The sequence below is a fragment of the Emydura macquarii genome, unplaced genomic scaffold (genome assembly GCF_026122565.2).
Source record: "Emydura macquarii macquarii isolate MOO-44397 ecotype Brisbane River unplaced genomic scaffold, CSIRO-AGI_Emac_v2 contig_3220, whole genome shotgun sequence".
NCBI classification, from domain to species: Eukaryota; Metazoa; Chordata; order Testudines; family Chelidae; genus Emydura; species Emydura macquarii.
The window spans coordinates 5,139,259-5,161,309 of NW_027133357.1; the positions used below are offsets into that span (position 1 = coordinate 5,139,259).

General features: G+C 53.5%; 1 protein-coding gene and 1 long non-coding RNA gene across 3 annotated transcripts; one reads left to right on the forward strand and one right to left on the reverse strand.

Annotated features, from left to right (window-relative positions):
- Positions 1 to 912: 912 nt before the first annotated feature.
- Positions 913 to 21,566, forward strand: LOC137142401 (chemokine-like protein TAFA-5). 2 transcript variants are annotated; one of them, XM_067531759.1, is made up of 4 exons: positions 913 to 1,705; positions 10,695 to 10,847; positions 12,525 to 12,652; positions 20,399 to 21,566. In XM_067531759.1, exons 1-4 carry the CDS (start codon positions 1,600 to 1,602, stop codon positions 20,405 to 20,407), a joined length of 396 nt encoding a protein of 131 aa, XP_067387860.1. In that variant the 5' UTR covers positions 913 to 1,599; the 3' UTR covers positions 20,408 to 21,566. The 2 variants fall into 2 exon arrangements, with proteins under 2 accessions (XP_067387860.1, XP_067387859.1); XM_067531758.1 differs by lacking the exon at positions 20,399 to 21,566 and adding an exon at positions 14,211 to 14,341.
- On the reverse strand, positions 3,482 to 6,973 carry LOC137142402 (uncharacterized). The gene is made up of 2 exons (XR_010916910.1): positions 6,855 to 6,973; positions 3,482 to 5,739 (listed from the first exon to the last, which is right to left on the reverse strand). It is a non-coding gene; the product is annotated as an uncharacterized lncRNA (long non-coding RNA).
- Positions 21,567 to 22,051: the final 485 nt, after the last annotated feature.

The window sequence follows — 22,051 nt, forward strand, 5'->3', positions numbered from 1 at the left end:
CTACCTCCGTGGCCGGGCTGGGGCAGAGAACGGCGGCTCGGCCCAGCCATGTCCCGCGCCTTGCACCTGCGGGGGCGCCTCCCCGCTCCCAGCCGGACCCAGCGGCGGCGCCGGGAGGGGTGAAGCGCGGGGCCTGGCTGCGGGGGGGGCTCGAGGGAACCGCCGCTCGCGGAGAAACTTTCCCCTGCGACAGGGAGCAGCCGGGACCCCCCACCCCCGGGGCAGCGGCTCGCAGGGGCGGCGGGAAGCGGGGGGGGCGCCGGTTGCACCGCCGGGGCGGAGCGGAGCGGTTCTCCCTGGGATGCTCGGGCCTGCGAGCTGCTCCTCCGCCCCCAGCTGGCTGTAGCGGCCAGGGGAGACGCTGCAGCTCCTAGCCGGGGGGGGGGGGGTTGTTGCAACAACAACCCGCAGGCTGCAGCGAGCTGCCAGCCCCGAGCAGAGGGCGGGGAGGGTTGTGTTGTGGGAAGTCTCAGTTTGCAAAGGGGGGGGTGAATTCCAGGGGCTGATCGCCCCCCGCCCCCGGGCTGCGCGGCGGGGGAATTGCTCCGCCGGCCGCCGCTCGGCCCCCCGGGCTGCGCTGTCCGCGGGGGGTGCGGGGCTCTGCTGGCGGCCTAGGGAAGCGGCCACAGGTAGCGCGGCCGGGAGCCGGGTTGGCATCCCCTCCCCCCGCCGGGAGGGGCCACACACGACACGCCCTCGCTCGTCCACACGGCGGAGCGAGTCTGGGTGCAAAGGTGCAGCCGGGGATGGATTTCTTTTTGTTGTAAGGGGCTGGGGGGGGGGGTCTGTTACCCCTCCCCCCAATGAGTCCTCCTGTCCTGCCTTCGCCTCTCCCCGCCTGGCTTGCCCGGCTGCAGGAGGGAAGCGGAGTTGCCGTGCTCGGTGCTGCCGGAGCGATAATCCCCGCTTGGGTTTTGCCTGGCAAACCGCATCCAACGGGGGCGGGGGGGCCCGAAATATTAGCCGCCGCTCTGCGTGCTGAATGCAAAGGAACCGCCGGAGGGATCCAGCCCCCGCCGGGCACAGGGACTGTAGCAGGAGCCCCGGCCCCCGAGAGGAGCCGGCCGGAGGGCTGGGCTGCGGCGCCTGGTCCATACTTTCGCTTTGGAGCGGCTGGAACAAACCGGGCTTTAAAACCAAACCGAACCGAACCAACATCCAACCTGCGCGGGTCTGAGTCTGAGCCTGCCCGGACCAGGAGCACAGGACGGGGCGGGCAGAGGTGACAAGGAGCCACTCTCCAGAGAGCCAGAGTCCCCCGCCCCCTTGCCCCGCACGTGTGTCTCCCCCCCCCTCCCCCCTGCAAGACTGAGATGGGGCGACCCAGCTACTAAAGGAACCAGCCTGGGCCCTTGGAGCTGCAGCCCTGGGCCTTGGCTGCAACTGGGGGCTCCCTGCCCCCCCAAGACTGATGCTGGCTGCAGCCTTCCTCCTGCTCCTCTGCTGACGGGAATGCAGCAGCTCCCCAGCCGTGCTGGGCTGCCCTGGGCCAGGTGGAGACATCAGCCCTGGTAGTTGGATTTAGAGATCAGGACTTCGTGCAGCGCGAGGGGGGGCTGCCCCAGCCCTCCCTCTCTCCCCTCTTAGCCCTCCCAGGAGATGCTCAGGATGCTGGCCGGCTGGAGAGAGCTCTCTGCAGGGATCGGTGCCACGCTTTGCTGCCTCCTCTTCTTCTGGCTCTTGTACTCTCAGCCGCCTAAGGAAGGTAAAGTCTCTGCTGTCTCGTACCCCTCCTGCCAATGCTGCTGGCTTGTGCCTGCCAGGGGAGGGGGAGTTTTAAAGGTCTTGTGTCCCCTCTCTCCACCTCCCACCTCAGGGAGACGGCAGCAGACCCATCTGATGCCATGAAACCTGCACAGATCCCCCCCTCCCCCCTTTACCTGGGATTTCGCAGAGCAGAGTTAGCATCTTCTGGCAGGGGCAAACTTTCCAGCAAAGGCTCCCCCGAGGAGAGAGGTTCATTCTGCTAATGGGCTCGGTCTTTGGCTGCCAGGTGCCTGGCCAAGACTCGGGACTGGTTTTTCAATGTGAGAGGTGCTGGCCTGGGGCTAGGGGGAGGATTCACCTCTTTGTGATCCGGCAATCTGGGGGACTGATGGGCCCTGCAAGCTGGGTAGTTCAGCAGGAGAGCCCTTGCTAAACTGGGTCAGCCCTTCTTTTCCATGGATGCTACGCCTGCGGGGTGCACTGGGTGAAATGGGGCTAGGTCAGAGCTGGTCCAAGAGATGGGGCTGCCTCGCCTCCCTGTTACCAGCTGCTAAATCACATTAGAAGGCGCATAAGATACAGTCAGTACTTCCCTAATATTTCCTCTCCGTGTAAGGCAGTTGCTGTAGTTGCCACAGAGTGGTGTCATCCAGTGGCCAGGGACGTGGTCTGTGTCATCATGAGGGGGATGCATCCATCGGACAATCTCTCCGTTAAGATGTGGTGACACCCCGTGAAAAAGTCTGCTCTAGGGCCTGAAGTACGGGAGTGGGAGTTAGGAAGTCTGGGTTCATGACATGAAGATCTGAAGTTGATTTTTTTTTAATCGACAGGGTAAACTTTTTACTGACATCACTAAAGATACCATCAACGATACCATAATGTCAAAACGTCTGTATTGTGTACACAGGAATTCGGAATTACGCAATTGTTTTAGCTGCAGTTAATTGATCAATTGGGTTCTTTGAGCGTGTGCAATAATAGAAAACAAGACATTGATAAAGTCATGGCCACTGTAGTTTTATGATACAAGACGTGATTCTGAACTATGACAATGTCAAAATATGTTTTATTTCTACCCAATTTCACGGACATTTTCATTTATATACAGGTTTACGGACAATGTTAAAATTGTACTTTTTTTACTGACTGTCTGTAAATTTATGGACGGTTGACAACCCCCTGATTATTAACAGGCGTAATGTGCTTATGTGAAAGGTACTACACAGTGCAAAATATTATTGCACAGAGGCTGGTGCTGTTATATTTACATGGGATAAATTAAAATAAGCTACCTTGGGAATTAACTCTCTTTAATTGTACCGAACCCCACAAAGTGCAGATCGCAGCTTGGGTTCCCAGGTTGATGCTTCTCCCAAGGAAAGGGGGTAGAGAAAGAGAAGCGAAAGTTGGGCAAGGAAAGGAAAAATGCCAGGTTAAAAAAAACCTGAAGAGCAATGGCATTTTCCTCCTTTCGTAAAACTGGGGGATGCTGTATGCTTCACCCTGGCTGAACTTCATCTAGTTCAGAGTGTCCCACTTTCCAGTGTTGTCCCATCTGGTTTCCAGAAGGTGACCTGGGGATGGCCAGACATCTATATTGTATGAGAGCTGGAATCTCTCTCGCTGTTGTCTTTTGATGGTATCTCATGCAGAACTGATCCTTTTTATTACTGAAATGAAATTCACTTCCAGTACCGCTGAGTGCTTGGTCTGCCCCACACTTGCTGCCAAAATGGGGGAGGAGGGTGTCACACACGACCCAAGGAAAGACAGTGGGAATTTGGAAGAGAAGCTGCTGAAAACTACATGGATTTGGGATGAAAAATTGCTGAACACACCCCTGTTTTGTGGGGCCCAATCCTGCGCAGGGGGGGCGGAGCACCCTCGACTCCCGTGTGAATTGAGATGGCTTGGCACCTCAAAGGACGGGCCCGTGCTAAGTAACGATTTGCCATTCAATCTTCTCCTCCGCTTTCTTGCTCCTAATTTACCGCGTGACTGCTGGGGCTGGCAGCAACCCGAACAAATCTTGCCAAGAAGCTTGCTTGCCCCCCGACTCGGCACCGCTGTGCCAGAGCGAACGTTACGCTGAGTGCCTCGGCCAGCAGGCCGCTCCTCCCTCGCCTCTGGAGGCTGAGGATGTGAGAGGAGCATTGCTGTGGATCCATAAATAATGCCACAGTTACCAACTGTAACTAAACATTTATGCAGTAATTCAAATGATGCAGCATTACTCAGCCAAGCAAGAGACACAAGTTCAAGGCTGGCCTCAGGCATGGAAGAGGCTGGAACCGGGGAAAGTATCAGCTGGATTAGCAGCGCTATAGCATAGGACTGCTGCAGGGTGCAGTGCTCCTCCCTCCACAGCACCTCCTGCTGGGCAATGTGTAAAGCAGATGGGAACGACTTGTCATTCATCCATGCTAGAGGTAAGGTGCCGCCCCAGGAAACCCCAGTGTCTTTCAGCTTTAAGGTATTAAACTAGAAAGCCCTGCTTAATGAATGGGTAGAGAGAAGACCTAGTCAGAGAAGCAGCACAGTCTAGTGGATTGAACCAGGAAATCCTAAATTCGAACTTCAGCCGGGCCATTAACTCGCTGAGTGGGTTTGAGCAAATCATGTGACCTCTCTGGGCCAAATTCTCACTTACTCCACTGTGAATCAGCAGTGACTCCAAAGAAGTCAGTGGAGTTACTCTGGATTTATACCAGACACTCTTGTGTTTTAGTTTCTCCAGTCTGTTCAATGGGGATAATCATACTTACCTACATCAGAGGAGAATTGGGAGGATTAATCAATGAATGTTTGACTAGTGCTAAGTATTGTATGACAGGGTGGATGTGTGCATGCGTGTGTCCTGGGGGAAGGGAAGTAGTTTCCAGTGATTTCAAAGGGGAGTTCTGATTTAAAAATCAGTGGCGCAAAATGAGCGCCCCCCTCTCTCTGGCTGGCTAGCCTGAGAGCACAAAATTTGAATGGCTCTGAGCAAGTTTTGAAATTAACATCCCCCTCAAGGCAAATGAGCAGAGCAATTTCAGAAAGACCCTAACATTTTCAGAGCCGGGATTCTCAGTCCCCTTCCCATGCTTGAGATCTTCTTCTCACTCTGCTTATGATGGAACAAAACAACTAGGAGCAGTTCTCTTGCATTCCTTGTTGGGTGTGAGTACAGAGCTGTCAGCGCCCGCTCCTTTAGAAGGAGAATTTAGTTTGGATCAATGTTTTCCAAACTGCCATCACTCTTGTGCTGGGGACTTTTGCAACATGTGACATATAAAATCTTTTCCTTGAAATCTCCCATCATCCGAATGGCCACAGCAAACTGGTACTGTATGTGTGGGCAGGGGGAACGGCAAATGGTTACCTTGATGCAGATCCCAGAGACTCCCAAAGGAGCTGTGCTTGTGTCGTGGACTCCCAAGGTGTATCCCAAACCATAATCCCAGTGGCAAATCTCCCATTGGCTTCATTGGAACTAGTATTAGGCCCAGGGGATACCTGGCTGTTGCATTCCCTTAGTGCAAAGGCTCTGCCTGTGGCCAGCAAACAGCACTCGGCTAAAAGGCTACCAAGCACTAGGCAAAACATATGGTTTGCACTGGAGTTTCATACAAAACCCTTGTGACTGCCTGTATCAGACTGTACGGTCGCATCTTCAGCAGAGCCCCTGCCTGCACTCAGCAGAGGCGGGGAATGATCGTCAAAGCCTCGAATACTCATCCACAGACTCACTTTCTAGCAGATTCTCCCGTGACTGGTGCAGGTGTTTTAAAAAATTTGGCAATGACGAGGGACTCTCAGTGTCAGCGATCCATCGTTGCAGAATGGCCACTGGGTGCACATCTCAGCCCAGTGAATTTGCCCTAGCCCTGTCTCTCTCCACCGTCTCTCCCCCTGTGGTGCTCTTCTCTGTCTAATATAGACGGATGCTCTTGACGATCTCTCACTCGTGTCACCCGGGGTCAGCGGCGGAGGAGACGACACCACGGCTTTTCAGTGCCTCTTGCCAAGGGCTGCTTAAGGGAGGAGCTAAAAATATGAGCAAACAGAGATCGAGATACACTGTTAAATCTAGGAACACTTTGGATGCCAGACACACAATTAATTTCAATGTAATGAAGGGGATGGCAGCGTGTTAAATAATTGCCGCTAGGAACTAAGGATTTGGATTCATAACCAAGTACGAACGGGAGCTGGCCCTTGGCATTCAGATAGCATTGGGAGTGCTGCCTTACGTGCATTTAAAACCTATGTTGACAGGGTTATCCAGACCCTTCCAAGGGACGAATTCCCCCACTCTTCCTCTTTAAATGCCAAGTTTAATAGCCTGGGCCCCTTGAACTCAGTGTGTGTTTCGCCATTGACTTTCCCATGGAGCCACATTCCACCCCACGTTCACAGCACTGCCATCCAGCCCACAGAAGCACAGGTGGCAGGGGAGGCGTCCATGAGACAGTCTCTCTCTTAAAGGCTCTTGGAGTCAGGTTGCAAGCTGGGAGCCCACTTTGGCCTCATCGAGGCTGGACTGGGAACCAAGCATGAGGAACTGGGAGTAAACTTGGCTTGAATAATGGCTCCTGCTAAACTGGTTTCTAAGCTGAGGACAGTGGATGGAGTCAAATTGTGTTTGAAAACCATGCTAGCTAGCTAGCCATCCATGGCAGTGGATCTAAACACTTTTCCTAACCAGGATCAGGATGTTCACCACCCCTTAGAGAGAGAGAGAGAGAGAGAGAGAGAGAGAGCAACCTCCCTTGAGCATCCATGAGGGGGGAGAGACACAGTCTGAGCTGGATGGCTTCCTTGGAGCAGAAGGGCAGGGCGACTTCACATCTTCAGGGCTCCTCCGGAGCTCCGACCAGAGTGAATTCCACAGCACCCGGCCCCAGCACATTTCAAACTGGGCCCAGCATTGAAAGCAAGCATCCTGCAGTTCGGGGGAGAGGTAGGTGAAGCCGCACATGGACCCACGTGGGTTTCTGGCAACAGCAAACAGCTACTTAGAGAGGCAGCTGGAGGACTGAAGAGAGTCAAGCCTGATCACATCACTCCATAGTCTGCCCTGAGGGGCAGGGCACTCGCTCTGTGGAAATGTGGCTGCGCTGGTGAGACAAGCTGCATAGGAATCCCTGGCTGAAACTCACCTCGGTGCAGAGAACCCAGCATGAGGTCACTGTACGGGCCTAAGCGGTGTAGGCCTTCTGCTGGCTGTGTGTGCCTTCCTCACTTGTCTTCAGTGGAGTCACTCCTGTTTCACTCCCCTGCAAGTGGGAGCAGGAACCAGCTCAGTATTTATCAGGGCTGCAGGGAAGCTCCAGCCAGCAGCAGGCTACACAAGGAAACCAAAGCAGCCACCACCCGGTTACTCAGCATGACTGCATGCCAAAGAAGTGGCTGTGTTTTCAGATCAACACAAAAATAGCATAGAATGACTCAGGATCAGTACTTTGAAAGGCTGTGAGGTGCTGATCCGCTATTGTAATGCGAGGCCAGGTGAGGACCATAGATTTAAGGATCAAAGAAGTTCTGAAAGCTTTGTACTGTTCCGCTCTCCGTTTCCTGTGAATGAAGGCCCTGACTCTGAAGTGGCAAGCGCCCACCAGCTCCTGTAGGATCGGGCCCCAAATGGCTGAGGGTTATTACTGAAGTGTAAACATATTTAGAATTAAAAATATTTATTTATATATTTCCTGATGAGCCCAAACCACCAAATCCAGAGCTGCTCATGGAGCTAGACTTCAGATCCAGCATTTGGAAGTGTTAAGATTTGCTGGGACTCACTGGTTCGGTCCATGCCACGGACAGCCCATTTGGATCAGAGTTTAGCTCGTGCTTTCTACACACTCACACCTAACACTTGGGCATGGAGGCCCCTCTCTAGCTAGCTTAGGGACTTATACTGCCCACGTCACCATCATATCTGACTCCCTCACACTCCGACTAATCAGACCTTGCTCTTCTGTAGCTCTTTTCATCAGCAGGTCTCAAAGCGTGTCACCCTTTTTTCATGTGTTTATCCTCACAGGATAAACAGGGAGACAGGGCTGTGCCACTATCCCCATTGTACAGATGGGGAACTGAAGCACTGAGGCGCTGATCCTCAAAGGTTAGACACCTTCATGTGTCTAATTCCCATTGAAATCAGTGTGAATTAGGTCCAGATCCTCAAAGATATTTAGGCACCTAAGGGATGTGCCCAAACTCCCACAGAATGTGTGGCAGAACAGGAATTTGAACCCAGGTGTCCTGAGTCCCTGGAACCTGACCACTGAGCCTCCTCCTCAATAGCTAGCCCATTGCACCTCAATAGCCAGCTTCCCAAAGTTTAAAAAGTCAACCAGAAAATCTCACAACAGCCCTCAGGACCCCCGCCCAAAAACATCTACACGGCCAGAAATAACCCAGCCAGGCTCGGAGCCCAAGTCAACAGACGGGACTAAAAATAGCCACGTAGCTGCTGGGGCTGGAGCACTGGCTCCGAGACCCTCCCCGCTCGCTGGGTTTCACCGCCCAGGCTCCAGCCGGAGCCCAAAGTTTACACGGCTATTTTTAGTCCCGCAGTGCGAGCCCCAGAAGCCAGAGTCATTTAATCCATGCTTTGGGACTCGCTGCATCAGGGTGGGGTTTTTTTGCTGTGTACCCAGATGAAGCGCCTGATCCTGGAATCCTTCCTCCTCAGAGCATTCCCTTCAGTGCAATGACTGTCACGAGGAATGAAGGGCTAGGCCCTAATTAATCAACCCCCCCCCCAAAAAACCCCAACATATTCCAAGGCAAATCATACCTAGCATATGCCATTCTAATAGAAACAACTTACCCACCCACATCTGCTTACTCAGATAACAAATTGCTTACTCTAGGAGACAGACCCAGATTGAATTTATATATTACAGGCCAAATAAATATGAAAAGGCTGCCAAAAGCTTCCATATAAATCCCAGTGATCTCATATGTTTTCATCTGTGCAATTTGGAAAAATATGAGAGGAAGCGGCAAGTATTTTTATCCAGCTAATGGGGTAAATGGCAAACAGGTGGGGGGTTTTTTCCCACTCATTCGAAGGAGCAGGACTGTCAGAAATAGAGAGATGCAACAACCGCAGACTGTCCTTGCTAGGAGTTAAAGGGGTCTCCGTGGAATCATTCATGTTGTCATGTAAGAGGTCGTGCCACATTCTCACATGTTCATAACCATCCATATGTTTAAAGGGAATGGGTTTCCTAACCCTAGTTTAGTGGGAACGGCTTAGATCACCGGAACAGAAAGCATTTTGGGGACTCTCTCATGCCTGTTGGATAGCCGGGGCCAGAATCTGATCTCAGATACAGCAGTGTAAATCCACTGAAGTCAGTGGGCCTGATGCACCTCTCACATCCACCGCGGGAAATCTGGAGGGACTCCACTGCAGTGTGGGGGCTTCCTTCAGTGTAAAAGCGGTGTGAGAGAAGGATCGGGCCCAGTGTATGTACACCAGATCTAGGAGCCCTGATCCAAAGCTCACTGAAATCCATGGGCATCTAGGTCACTGGGCTTTGAACTGAGCCCTAAGTGAGAGCAGAATCTGGCCCCAGATTTGCCGTTACAGTGAACTTGATTCTCTTCTTGCTTACGCCAGTGTAAATCAGGAGTAACCCCATTGAAGTCATAGAGTTACACCAGTGCAAAGGGAGAGGAAAACAGACCCAAGGTGCCTTGTGTTCCTTGAAGGCTTCATACAGTGAATTTCCTATCCCCCTCAACCTCCAGCAACAGCCCCCCCCCAAAAGCATGAACTTAACGGTAAAAATTGCAGGGTTGGGCTGGGCTAAAGAGCAAGAGTCGAGCGTTTCATCTCCCAGCGGGAGCTGCAGAACTCCCAAACCCCTTCAGCCCCCTGCGGTGGCTCAGGTTGGCCTGCCTGCGCCCGCTCTCTGTCACGAGCCGCAGAGGCTGGCAAAGGCAGTGCGGGAGGAAAGCCAACCAGCTGAGAAACAGCATTTAAAAGGCTTGGAGTTGATGCAGCAGCAGCTGCCACTCACCCACCTGCCTGGCATTCACGTGCTGATGTCTCTTTCCCTAGGACCAACATTTTAACAAGGGCGGGAGCAAACCCTGTGCTCAGCTGCAGGGAAACGCTCCGGGCTGAGCTCCGTCTGGATGCAGCCTTCCCGGTACAGCAAGGAAGCTCCTGAATGCAGCCGGGCCTTCCTGTCTGTGGGATTCACTTAGTCGCTTGTGCTCCCTTTACGGACAAAAGAGCGGAGGCAGGGCTGCTCTAGGCATGGAGTGGCCCCCCCCCCCCCCCCAGGCCAGGCAAACTGGGCCTTGCCCTACGCTGTGCTGGACTGGAGACCTTCTGATCCTCGCCTGCTGCTGCAGTCTGGCTCAGCGTGTACCCAGCCTGCCAGCTTTGCCTTCCCACCCCCCTGTGAGCAGCCCTCCCCAAGGGATCACAGCAGAGCTGTTCGAAGGACACCCCACCTCTCCTTAATCACGGGAGAGGGACCTTGCAAGCCACTCCCAGGCCCCCATGGGACAGGAAAGGAGCTGAGGGAAGGTGCTCAGTGCCTGGCCAGGGGGGAAGCTGAAAAGCCTTTGCTCTAGATTGGGCCGTCTCCAGAGTTGTCCTGACTCAGCCGGATGTCCCATGGAGTTCAGTGGGAGTGGTTCCTCAGTAGGCACTGTTGGATTTGGACCTCCGTGGGGTTTAGGTTTCCTTTAACCACCTAAAGTTCATGGGAGCCTCAGGCTGTTAGCCCTTCTGAACCAGGCCCTAGGTGCCCTGGGTGAGCTTGCAAGATATAGAAGCATCCAAAACGTGTGGCTTCTTTGGACTCTCCTGGTCTAGAACATCTAGCAAATCAGTGACACATCTGGACATAGGACCCAGCAGTCCCGACTCCCATCTCCTCTTCTTACTGCTAGGGCTGCACCCGGACCACAGGTGCCCTGCCCTGCTGATCTGCCTGTGCCCGGTAGCTCCATGTCCCCTTGTCTTGTTGCAGGGAAGGAGCTGGAGGTGGGGATGTGTGAGATCACAGCGTTGAACAGAGACATCAGCCACCCCAGGAGGATGATCGCCCAGCAGACAGCACGCTGTGCCTGCCGGAGAGGCCAAGTCGCTGGCACGACGAGGGCAAAGCCTGCCTGCGTGGATGGTAAGAGAGCATCGTGATAGGGCTATGGGGCCGCCTGTGGCTTCTTGGTTCTCGTTCTTATGCACGCCGTGGTCACCAAGGACTTTATGGTGACAGCAGCCTCAGAACTCAGATCTTCCTGCTCCAGAAGCACGAGCCCCTATCACTGGGAGCTGCTACATATAGGTTACGTTCCAACAGTCCTGGTGAGAGAGAGAGACGTGCTCATGGAGAACACACGTGGTCCAGCAACCTCCAGCTGTATCCAGGTGCATGTCTGTTGGTAGCGAGGCAGGTGGGAAAAATCCTCCAAGCATGGGGGGGGGAGAATTCTTGACACTCCCCAGAATTGCATTGCTTGTCTCTCCAGCTTCACGGGTGGAGGAAGAATAAGGTTCATCAGGAGCGAGGGGAATTTATTCTCCAAGTTCATTCATCGGTGGGCTCCCGCACCCTGACTGATCCAGCCTCAGCCCTCCAGAGCTCCCCTGGCCCTGGAGACAAATAAAACTGTGCCTGGAGAAGACAGGCGCTGCAGAGGCTCCCAGCGGTGAAGCAACTAGGACTTGAATATTAAGAGCCAAATTCTGTTTCCAGTTACATGGGCCCGGCTGATTTCAGCTGGGTTACACTGGTGTAACTGGGAGCAGAATTTGGTCCCCAGGCCACCACTTTCAGAAGGACTCAGCGGGTTGGACACTGAGGCCCAGTCCTCGGAAGGTATTTAGGCCCCTAACTCCCATTGATGACAGCAGGGGCGGGTGCCAAGAGACCTTGGAGGAGCTGGGTGTGAGTACTTTGGAAAAATCTCTGCACAGTACCGCACTGGGAGCTGCCGAGTGCTGAGCTCTTTGGAAAATCTGGCCCCGACCGTGGGTTCCGAGCCTGTGAAAATCTGGCTCTGAACTCTTTGGGAAGCCCAGCTCCTCTCCATTCCTAGGCACCGAGCAGTTGCAGAGAGGAATGAGCCCTGCTGGGGCCCCGCTGGACAGAGTTCTCTCATTAAAGCCTGCTATGCCCCACGGCTGGCTGTGGGCCACGTGGAGACCTGGTGAGGGAGGGACATGTTAGCTCATGTTGTTATGCGTAGGGAATGTTTCCCTCGCCGGTGACACATGTCCCTCCATGTGGGGAGTATGAGAAGCTGTTCCAAGCTTCTGGCCCGCAGACACCTCTTATCTTGTGATGGTAGGTGCTACAGTTAGAGAGATTGTAACTTTCTGCGTAAAACTGTTCCTAATGGCCTCAATTCTCTCTCCCTTTCTCCTCATCCTCTACCCCTTTTACACCTTTTATTTTGCTCTTATTCTATCTCCTGATTTCCTTGGTTTATATAACTCAATGCTTCTTTCCACTCTCTGATTTTGCTTTCCTTAATTGTTCTGTTCTTGTTTAATCTTGTGCCCCATCTTTCCCCGTACATATCCATCCATCCTTCTATACACCCATATTTCTTTCCCATTCACATCTATCCCTATACAAACCCATCTATCCATCCATCATCCCCACATGCATCCGTCTCTCCATCCTATACATACCCACCTTTCTATCCATCCATATCTATATCCATCCATCCGTCCCTGTATACCCCATCATTCTTTTTTTCCCTGCGTACCCCCCCCCCCCCCGCCTCTTTTTATAACCCTTCAAATTTCTCCCCTGCCCATGCTCCGGTACTTGCCGTGCTGTATCTGGCAGCTCAGCTCATTGGCAGTAAGCAGTGGTGTGGGATGGAGCCCTGTGATGAAGGGGAGCAGTGCACTTTGTTAATAAACCGTTCGGGCTGGAGCTGCACTAGACGGTTGGGCCGAATGAAAACAGTCACAGTAAGTAACTCTGCCTCCTGGCAACCAACCAGACCGAGGTGGGAGAAGGAACCAGCCAGTGGTGGGCTGGGGGTGGCCTAGTCTGAAGGTATTTGGAGAGGGCGGTTGGTGTTAGTTGGGAAAGGCGAATCACTGGGGTGTGTGTCCGTCTCCATGGGTGACTGAGGAAGCCCCCCATCAGCCCGTGCATTTGCAAGCACTGCCAGTAAAACCTGAGCTGCTCTGCCTAGAGAGAGATGCCAGGAATCTGTCAGGACAGGCAATACGGAAAGGCTATAAACATGTCTCCAAAGGGCGGGGCACTCCTTTGCTGGAGAAGCTTGTTTCACTGCGATCGCTTTACACCTCCCTTCACTCCCATTGCCTGAGCTTTGGTTCAGGGCTGATGGGCATTTCCAGGCCTCTCACCGCATGGTCAACCCCATGTATTCAAAGATCATGAGGCAGGCACCCACAGATCATGAAACTGGCTTAAAAAGCACTGTATTATCTAGGGCTTAGATCCTCCAAAGTATTTTGGAGCCTAACTCCCATTGAAATCACTGGCAGTTAGGCTCCTAAATAGCTTGAAGGATCTGGGCCTAGGCGCCTCGCAGCTGCGCCTGTGTGGGATAAGACACGTCTGCATAATTGTTATGCAATCTTAAAGAGGTGGGGAAACCGAGGCACAGAGAGCGGAAGTGACTTGCCCAAGGTCACACAGATTCAACATCAGCATCAGAATGAAAGCCTAGATCTCCAGCCTTCTGGGCCTGGATATTAACCACAAGGCCATCCCTCTCCTAGTATGCAGGTCTGATTGGGGGAGGTCATTGTCTGTAGGTATAGGGAGGGAAGGGGAACTATTTACATGGCAGGGAAGGGAGTTTGTTGCCTCTGAGTCCAGACAGCACCTGCCCTGCAGAGCACGATGGTTGCTCCATGCAATGTGAACAGACCACAATCGGAGAAACCTCCCAAAGAAAATACAGACCATTAGCTAAATTGAGCCTTGCTGGAAATGGCAATGAAATCCCAGCACGGGGCTCCTTCCTTTCACTTGCCCGGAGGCCTGCCACAGGGAGACAGCTGCTGGGCCTGCCACCTAAGGGAATCAGCCTTGCTAACTGAGTGTGCACACAGGCCAGGCACAAGGGCTCTGCCAGCTATTAATACAAGTCTCTGACAGGAGCCAAGCCCAGGCAGTTTGCCTTGTGAAGTTCACCACAGGGACGTTGGGGCCAGAAATCGCCCTCTCCATGCTCCTCTTGAAGCAACTGCCATGAAGACAGATAGGGGGAGTCTAGGAAGGTTTGGAACACAAGTTGAGAATAGTGGATCCTGCAGGGCCTGCGCCCAGACCCAGCTCCGTCCGCCGGGGAGAGGAGAAAGGCTAGTGTCCAGCCACCAGCCCCCACTCACGGACTCCACTAAACTCCATCTCTGGGCCACAGCGACAAGATAAATGGGGGAGGGGTGTCCCCTCTGGCACAGCCCTGGCCCTGCATTGTCGTAGAGTGGAGGATCCAGGCCAGTTCTGCCTTGTCCAAGTAAAAATGCATCGTTGTTTTGTTTGCAGTGCAGGGAATAACGGCCGCGGGTGAAATATAGGGCTCCGGCACCTGCTTCCTTCTGTCTTCCCTAAAGAGACTCCCTCTTCTCCATTGGGACCGCCAGGCTTTCCCGATATGCCAGAGGCTGCAGCCTAGAATAGATCTGTACGCAGCCAACACATGCTGTCATTTGCAACATCGCAAACCAGCACAGACTGTTTCACGGCTGGTTTAGTGCCAGCCTCTCCCAGCACGGGGAACTGTAAAGAAGGATGAGGGAGCTCCCGACTACTCCAGTCCCTGCCATTCCCAACAGGGGCTGCTGTAGGGCATGGTCCAGCAGCAGTGCCATGTGGGGGACGGGCGGCAGGGGCAGCTTCCACCAGCCCCATGCTTTTCCCAACTCCTACAGGAGCTTTGGGGATATTATATAGGCTGGTGGGGAGCAGACAAGCTCGAGCTGCAAAATCTGGATCCAAATTTGGACCCTGTTCTGCCCCAATGCATTGGGGGTGTTCAGATCAGTGGTTCTAGTGTGGCCTGAAACAGGGGCCAGCCATGAGGTTCAAATCAGGATCCGGGTTCAGATTCCGGACGCCTCCCGAAATCTGGGGACATCTGGATCCAGGATTTGAGCTGGGGCTCATCTCCGTCAGGCTGCCCGGCCTTTCCCTTCGCTGACAGCCGAGAGAGAGAGAGACTGGAGCCCTGGTCTCTGATATGGGGAGGCGACGCAGGAGAAGGAGGGTCTATTTAGCTTTCATTAGAAGGCTGTCAACGCAACACCGCTTTAGTAGCAGCATCCCCTAAGCGAGCTCTGCGATCCAGACGCAGCTGCACGGCTTCCCTCTGCGTGCGGCCCGGGAGTCTGCTCTGCAGTCAGCTCAGCAAATGAATAACAATGAACGGGGGGAGCTGGCTGCTGCTGGCAGGAGCCTCAGAAGTGCAGCGGGATATTTTATTAATGTCAGAGACATTAAGACTTAGAGAAGAGTGAATTACGCTCCGCACAGCACAGGGGAGACAGGCATCGTCAGGCCACGGCCATTTGTCTCGCTGGCAGGCAGCCGCGTGAGCACGGCTGTCCTGGCCGTTAGCCATCTCCATGCTATTGGGTTTGTCTCAAGGCCTGGTGGGAGGGATCCTCTGTTGCATAGGGAGGAGCTAGGGCTGGACGGAGCCTTTGCAGAAATGTGGCTCTCTGACAGGTTTAGAATGAGGTGCCCCTGCAAAGGGCTGACCGCTGCTCTCTGAAGTGCAATGGAAAGAGTCTTATCAGTTTAGTGTCATAGGAACCGCCAGATTGGGTCAGACCAGGGCTCATCTAGCCTGGTATCCTGTTGCCACCAGTGACCAGCACCTGCTGCTTTGGAGGAAGATGTAAGCACCCTGTAAGGGCAGCTATGGGAAAACCTGCATAACGTCTCCTCCTGACTCCTTACAGAGATCAGTTTAAGCCATGAAGCATGAGGTTTACTAGCCCTTCCAAAATGTTTGTTAGTAGTAACTGCTGTAAATCTGGATATTCATGTTATCCATGTAAATGTCCAATCCCTTTGTTAATCTTGCCACATTCTTAGCCTCAGTGACATCATGTGGTAGGGAGTTCCACAGTCACAATGTGCAAAATTACAAATCTAATTTTGTGTCTTAACTATGAGCGGTCAGGACCTGATCTGCAGCCTCAGAACTCTGTATCCAGGGCTGGTGTCCCATCTGGGTCTGTGTGTGCGCTGTCAGGGCTTTGCCTTGTGTGGTTGGGTCACCAGAGCCAGCCCTGATGTTAGCAGAGGACTGGACCCAGTGACCCAGGAGATGCCTTCCAAGCCTATGTCCTGTGATCATGGAGTCCTTTCTAAAAAGGATGAGGCCCTTTGTATTGTCAGGACATGATTTGTATGATTGGGACTGAGTCTCTGTAGAAAGCTGAGCTCTGTGTTTGGATCAGGGTCTTTTCTCCATTTGTAACTGGATTTAGTTTTAGGATTGAAGCTGGTTCTGAGAGAGCGGGGACCTGTGGAGAAGTCTGACGTGGTGAATGTATAGACGGGGCCCTGTCTGTAATGTCAGGACTCTGTTCAAAAGGTAGGCTGAGTCAAGGCCTTGTCTAAAAGACTGGGGTTCTGCTGCGCTGGGATCCCACCCTTCCATCCCTCTGACTTTCCCTGTGTGTCTCTTTCTCTCCGGTGTGAAAGCCTGGTGAGCAGCATAGAAGAAAGGTCCCTGCTGCTCCTGAGAACAACAGCCAACAGCGTGCCATTTCCAGGCAGTTAAGGAAAGATAAATCCACGCTGGGATGTTGGGAGACGGAGCCAGGGGAGAGGAGCAGCGCATTCCTATTTATCAAACGCCATCTAAGAGCTGCCGTCCTGCCCCATTTGCACAGCCCTGTTTTGCAAAATTAAATATTCAGATGCACCGGGCGACAGTGTGGAATCTGCACAGTTCTCCCCACGAATCGTTTATGTGCAACCGAGGGAAAGGCAGAACCCTACTTGTGTTCTGGAGCCGGGAAGCCTCCCCGCTGTTTGCTGTGAGCCTTTTGGCTACTGAAACACGTGCAGCCTCTCTCTGAGAGGTCGGGGGGGGGGGGAGGGACGACACACCCCACCTCTCTGGCCCCAAACGCTACGCCTCTTGTCTCGGGGCTGTCGGGAGGGGCTTCCTTACTGAACCCCTTGAGCTGCAGAGTTCATTCCTATGGAAGAGCACCTAATTCTGTCAATGAGCCCGAGTGGCTTTCCTGTACCATACAGGAGCTGAAGGATGTGGATCAGTATAGGGAAGATACTGGCTATACAAGGCACTAATCAACCAGCTTCGTGAAGAGGTTCTTGACTTAGGAATCATGAGCAGGTGTCAGGGGGGTCATGACCACCTGGCCCTCCCCCTATTGATAAATGTCAGCACTAGATTATGGAAAAGGGGTTTGCAATATGGAAAAGGTGCCTCAAAGCCTTGTGGCTCAGACTTGTGGACTGTGTGATGGGCTGGCTGAATCTCAGTTCAGCAAGAACATAAGGGCATTGAGAGACACATTTCTCAGAGTACAACCAGGGTAATGCAGCAGCCAGTGGCTTTTGGGGACCTGAGATAAATCGCCTCTTTGTTCCCATGTGAAACTGATTTGCTGGTCCCGGCTTCATCTGTGGGAGACATTTGCGTACAACACCACCATGCAGGGAGGGCCAGCTGGCAGTCCCGGCTCAGGGGAAGCCATGACCTAGATAGCAAGCGAGACTGCAGGTCATGAGAAAAATACGTTGGCAGGTCTGTCTGGGCAACTGCATAGAGCTGACTGACTGCATTATACAGACTCCTCACCAGGCCTTTGCTTCCCAGAGCATTCATAGAATCATAGGCCTGGATGGGACCTCAAGAGGTCTTCTAGTCCACTCCCCTGCACTCAAGGCAGGACCAAGCATTATCTAAACCATCCCTGACAGGTGTCTGTTCAACCTGCTCTTAAAAACCTCCAACGGAGGTCCAGCACCTCCCTGGGCAATTTATTCCAGTGCTTTACCACCCTGACAGGAAGTTTTTCCTACTGTCCAACCTAAACCACCCTTGCTGCAATTTTAGCCCATTTCCTCTTGTCCTATCCTCAGAAGTTAATGAGAACAATTTTCCCTCCTCTTTGTAACAAATTTTATGTACTTTAAAGCTGTCATAATGTCACCCTCAGTCTTCTCCAGACTAAACAAACCCCATTTTTTCCATCTTCCCTCAGAGGTCACGTTTTCTAGACCTTTAATTATTTCTGTTGCTCTTCTCTGGACTTTCTCCAGTTTGTCCATATCTTTCCTGAAATGTGGTGCCCAGAACTGGATGCAATACTCCAGCTGAGGCCTTATCAGCATGGAGCAAAGTGGAAGAATTTCTTCCTGTGTCTTACTTACAACATTCCTGCTAATACATCCCAGAATGATGTTTGCTTTTTTTGCAACCGTATGACACTGTTGAGTCATATTTAGCTTGTGATCCACTATGACCCCTAGATCCCTTTCCTCAGTACTCCTGCCTAGGCAGTCATTTTATGTGTGTGTAACTGACTGTTCCTTCCTAAGTGGAGTACGTTGCATTTGTCCTTATTGGATTTCATCCTGTTTCCTTCAGACCATTTCCCCAGTTTGTCCTGCTGATTTTGAATTGTAATCTTATCCTCCAAAGCACTTGCAACTGCTCCCAGCTTGGTATCATCACCAAAATTGAAAAATGTGCTCTCTATGCCATTATCTAAATCACTGATGAAGATATTGAACCAGACCCAGAACTGATCCCTGCAGGGTCCCACTCGATAAGTCCTTCCAGCTTGACTGTGAACCACTCATTACTCTCTGGGAACGGTTTCCCAACCAGTTACGCACCCACCTTATAGTAGCTCCATCTAGGTTGCATTTCCCTAGTTTGTTTATGATGTCATGCGAGACAATATCAAAAGCCTTACTAAAGTCAAGATATACCACATCTACTGCTTCCCCCCATCCACATTGTTACCCTTGACAGGACATTATCTGCGACCGTTTAAGACCTGGGGAGCTAAGATGAGGACTCAGAGGTCTGGTATTCACTTCCAGTCCAGAGAATGAGGGACCAAAAGCTGTTGTCATCAGAGGGCCATGTGCAATAAGCTAATGGTTGTCACTCTTGTGCCTAGTGGACACACACATTGTCATAACTGGCACCAAATGGCAGTCTCAGCAGAGATGCCAGGGACTGACTGGACCATGGAGACTGAACTCCCATCTTTGGAGGTGGGGTCACCAGACCAGGGTTTAGGGCAGCATGGGGTAAGCTTGCCCTGCTTGTACCTATTCCATGGATGTAGGACTTTGCTCTCCAGAGGTGTCTGACCACACCCTATAGATGTTAATAGGGAGGAAACCAGTGGGGTTCTTGATGTAACAAGATTCTGTCGAAATTGCTCTAGAACCCCACTGAAATGGGTGCAGAATGGTAACTTCTATCGCTTTTGGCATCCCCCCATTGAAGGGATAGAACCTTGTATTAGATTCTCTAGGATGGGTCAGGAAAGCCCATAGAAAAGTGATCATTTCTTATTCAGCCCTATGGGACTGAGAGCCAGGGCCAAACTCAGTCCTGAGCCAGCGTCACCCCAAAAATATGCAAGCAGCTGCTGTTGGCTTAAATGGCAGGTCAGAACAAGCCCTAGAGCCCCTACTGTGGCTTTGACACTAAGACAGCGCCGTCCCATTACCCTCCGTTCTCACCCTGCCCAGGGAACCACAGGATACCTGCTAGCACCCGTCTGTGCCCCAGGTGCCCATGCAGTGATGGGGATACGCCTCCCAGAACCACCTAGCTCCACGGAGACCCCAGTGCTCCATCCAAGCAGAACAAGTCATAAGGCACCTCAGAAAATCAGCACAAAGGACAGGGCTGGTCAGCCCCGTGGGTCCGGGGATGAGAGACCGAGTCTTTTATCTCGCAGCTTCCCATCCGCACCCAGCCAGGGGCATTGGCGAGGGAGGCTGGGCTTGGCACACCTAACACCCTGAGGCAGCGGCTCCGGCGACAATCCCCGCCCCAAAGCGGTGGCCAGCGAAGGGCTGTTGCAGCAGCCCTGCTGCTCTGAGGCCAGGGCTGAGGGGATGGGCGTGTGTGACACAGGAGCAGTGAGGCCAAGGACTGACTAGGCCATGGAGGCCCACTGCTCCAGGCTGGGTGGAGACACATTGGCCAAGGGACAGGGCAAGCTTGCCCCATTGCACCTGCCCCATGGCTAGACACAGGCATTCAGACTCCACACGCGCATTGTCCAGGGCTCTTTGCTCAGAGTCCCCCTCTGGATCCCCTGTTTGGACCCTGCAACCGGCACCCCCAGCTCCGTTGGCTGCCCCCCTCCCCCTCCGTAGTCTACGGATATCCGGATTCTGGGGCCCCTTCCTTCTTGGAGGGGAAGAGCTGTTGTGCACGGGGCTATCCCCACTACTGCAACAGGCTGGCCCCTTCCACAAGGCCCCTAACTGGGCCAAGCGTCCAGCAGGGAGGTGATAGGCTGGTGGGGTGTAGCAGGGGCTGGGCTAATGGATTGAAGAGTGGGGACACCCCGGGCAGGAGGCAGCAGAACGGCCTCGGTGTGCACAAACCCCCTGAGCAGAGCCCCAACCTGTCCCAAAACCCCCAGGGCTGTTGGAGGGGGCAGAGAAGGATGCGGGAATTCACAGGCTGACGGTGTGCTTTGTTTCCCCAGGTCTCCTGACAGCCGCAGCAGCAGCTCACAGACCGAGCCTGGCGCCTCCACACCTGGCTGCCGCGGCAGTATGAACACCACCTCCCTGGGGCAGCAGGGCCAGCCCATCTGTCCGTATCTCCTGGCAGCCGGGCCTGGCAAGTCTCTGCTCTGCAGCTGGACACAGAACTGCCTGGATCAGGGGTCTCGCTCCGTCGCTGGCCAGGATGATACCAACAGCTCAAAAGACGGGCCGGGTTTTTATTCATCCAACGTATTTCTGTGCTTTTGAGGGTTTTTGCCTCTTGCTGCAAAAACCCTTTTAATGGTGGGCAGAAGGAGCAGCCCGGTGGCACCCAGAGGGTTAAAGAGCAGGCATCTTTGCTGCGGCTGGGTCAGGCTCACTAAGGAGCCAGCCAGGTGGCGAGAGCCAAGGAGGAGACGGGCTCTGACTGACGCTGAACCACAGCGGAGCTGAGCACCTGGGATGTCTATCAATCACCTTGAAGAAAACTCATGTCTTCTCCCCCTCCAGCAAGGCTCCAGAGAGCGAGAGGATGCAGAGGGGACAGCTCTGGAGTAAAGGTGCTACGGCCGCCTAGTCTCTACCCCACTGGCTCTTCTTCAGCCGTTTGTGGAGAGACCCTGAGAGTGGGTGGGGCTGTCTGAGCCCGGCTCCCCATCCCACACCCTGCTGCACAGGTTCTCCACAGGCAGGTGTGAGCTGGTCCATAGGGGGATCAGTTTCTCTTCCCTTTCCATCTGCAGCTCCTCATTTCCCCAGGTCTATTCAGTGGCTTAGAACAAACAACGCTAGGAATAAATTCTCAGCCTGTCATCCACTCGCAGTCAATTCAGCATTCACGCAGGTGGAGGACAGTCTGGTAGGTATTCGCCTAGCTCAAGTCTGCTTGGGCAGGCGGGAGGGAAGAATGCCTGAGAGGGTGGAGTGGGGACGTGCTGAGACCTCGCGCTGGTGGGTTGGAAGGGCTTGTTTGCCTCACGCAGGTCTGATCTCAGTGTGGAAGTAAGAGGAAGGTCAGGGGAGTGGGTCGGGGTGCTGGGGAGGCATTCTGAGCTTGGGGTTGGAGCCTTGTCTAAACCAGGATTTGGAAGGTGTTGGCTAACTTGTGTTAACAGCCTGGTGCAGACAGGGCAGTGTGCCTTTAACACGTGTTGCACGGTTCAAGTTAAGGCCTAGATCAAGGCACCAGCGTAACACGTATTCAGAGCAGACCGCCTTGGCCACACGAGGCTGTGAACGCCTTTCAGGTCCTCATCTTGACAAGGGCTGAGAGGTGCCGAGCGCCTACAACCCACTCTGAAGCCACTGGGAGCTGAAAGTGGCTCAGCACCTCTCAGGATCAGGCCCTTTCTGTCCCCTCTGGCTGCTCTCTAGACAGTGCTTTATGGGGGTCAGATCTACACAGGCCAGGCCCCGAAGAGCTTATCCTCAGAGAGAGGCCTGAGCCAAAACCGTGGGTGCCAACATCCCTGAGCTGGGGGGCAGTTTGGATCTCAGGGCTTGCATGCCCTTCTCCCAAGGTACCAACGGGTGCAGAGCCATTAACACACATGGAGAGCGGGGGACGGGGGGACAGTTGCATCTGGACACTAGCAGCAAATGTCACTTGCCGTTCCAGAGGACAGCATGGCAGAAGGCACAGAGCAGGC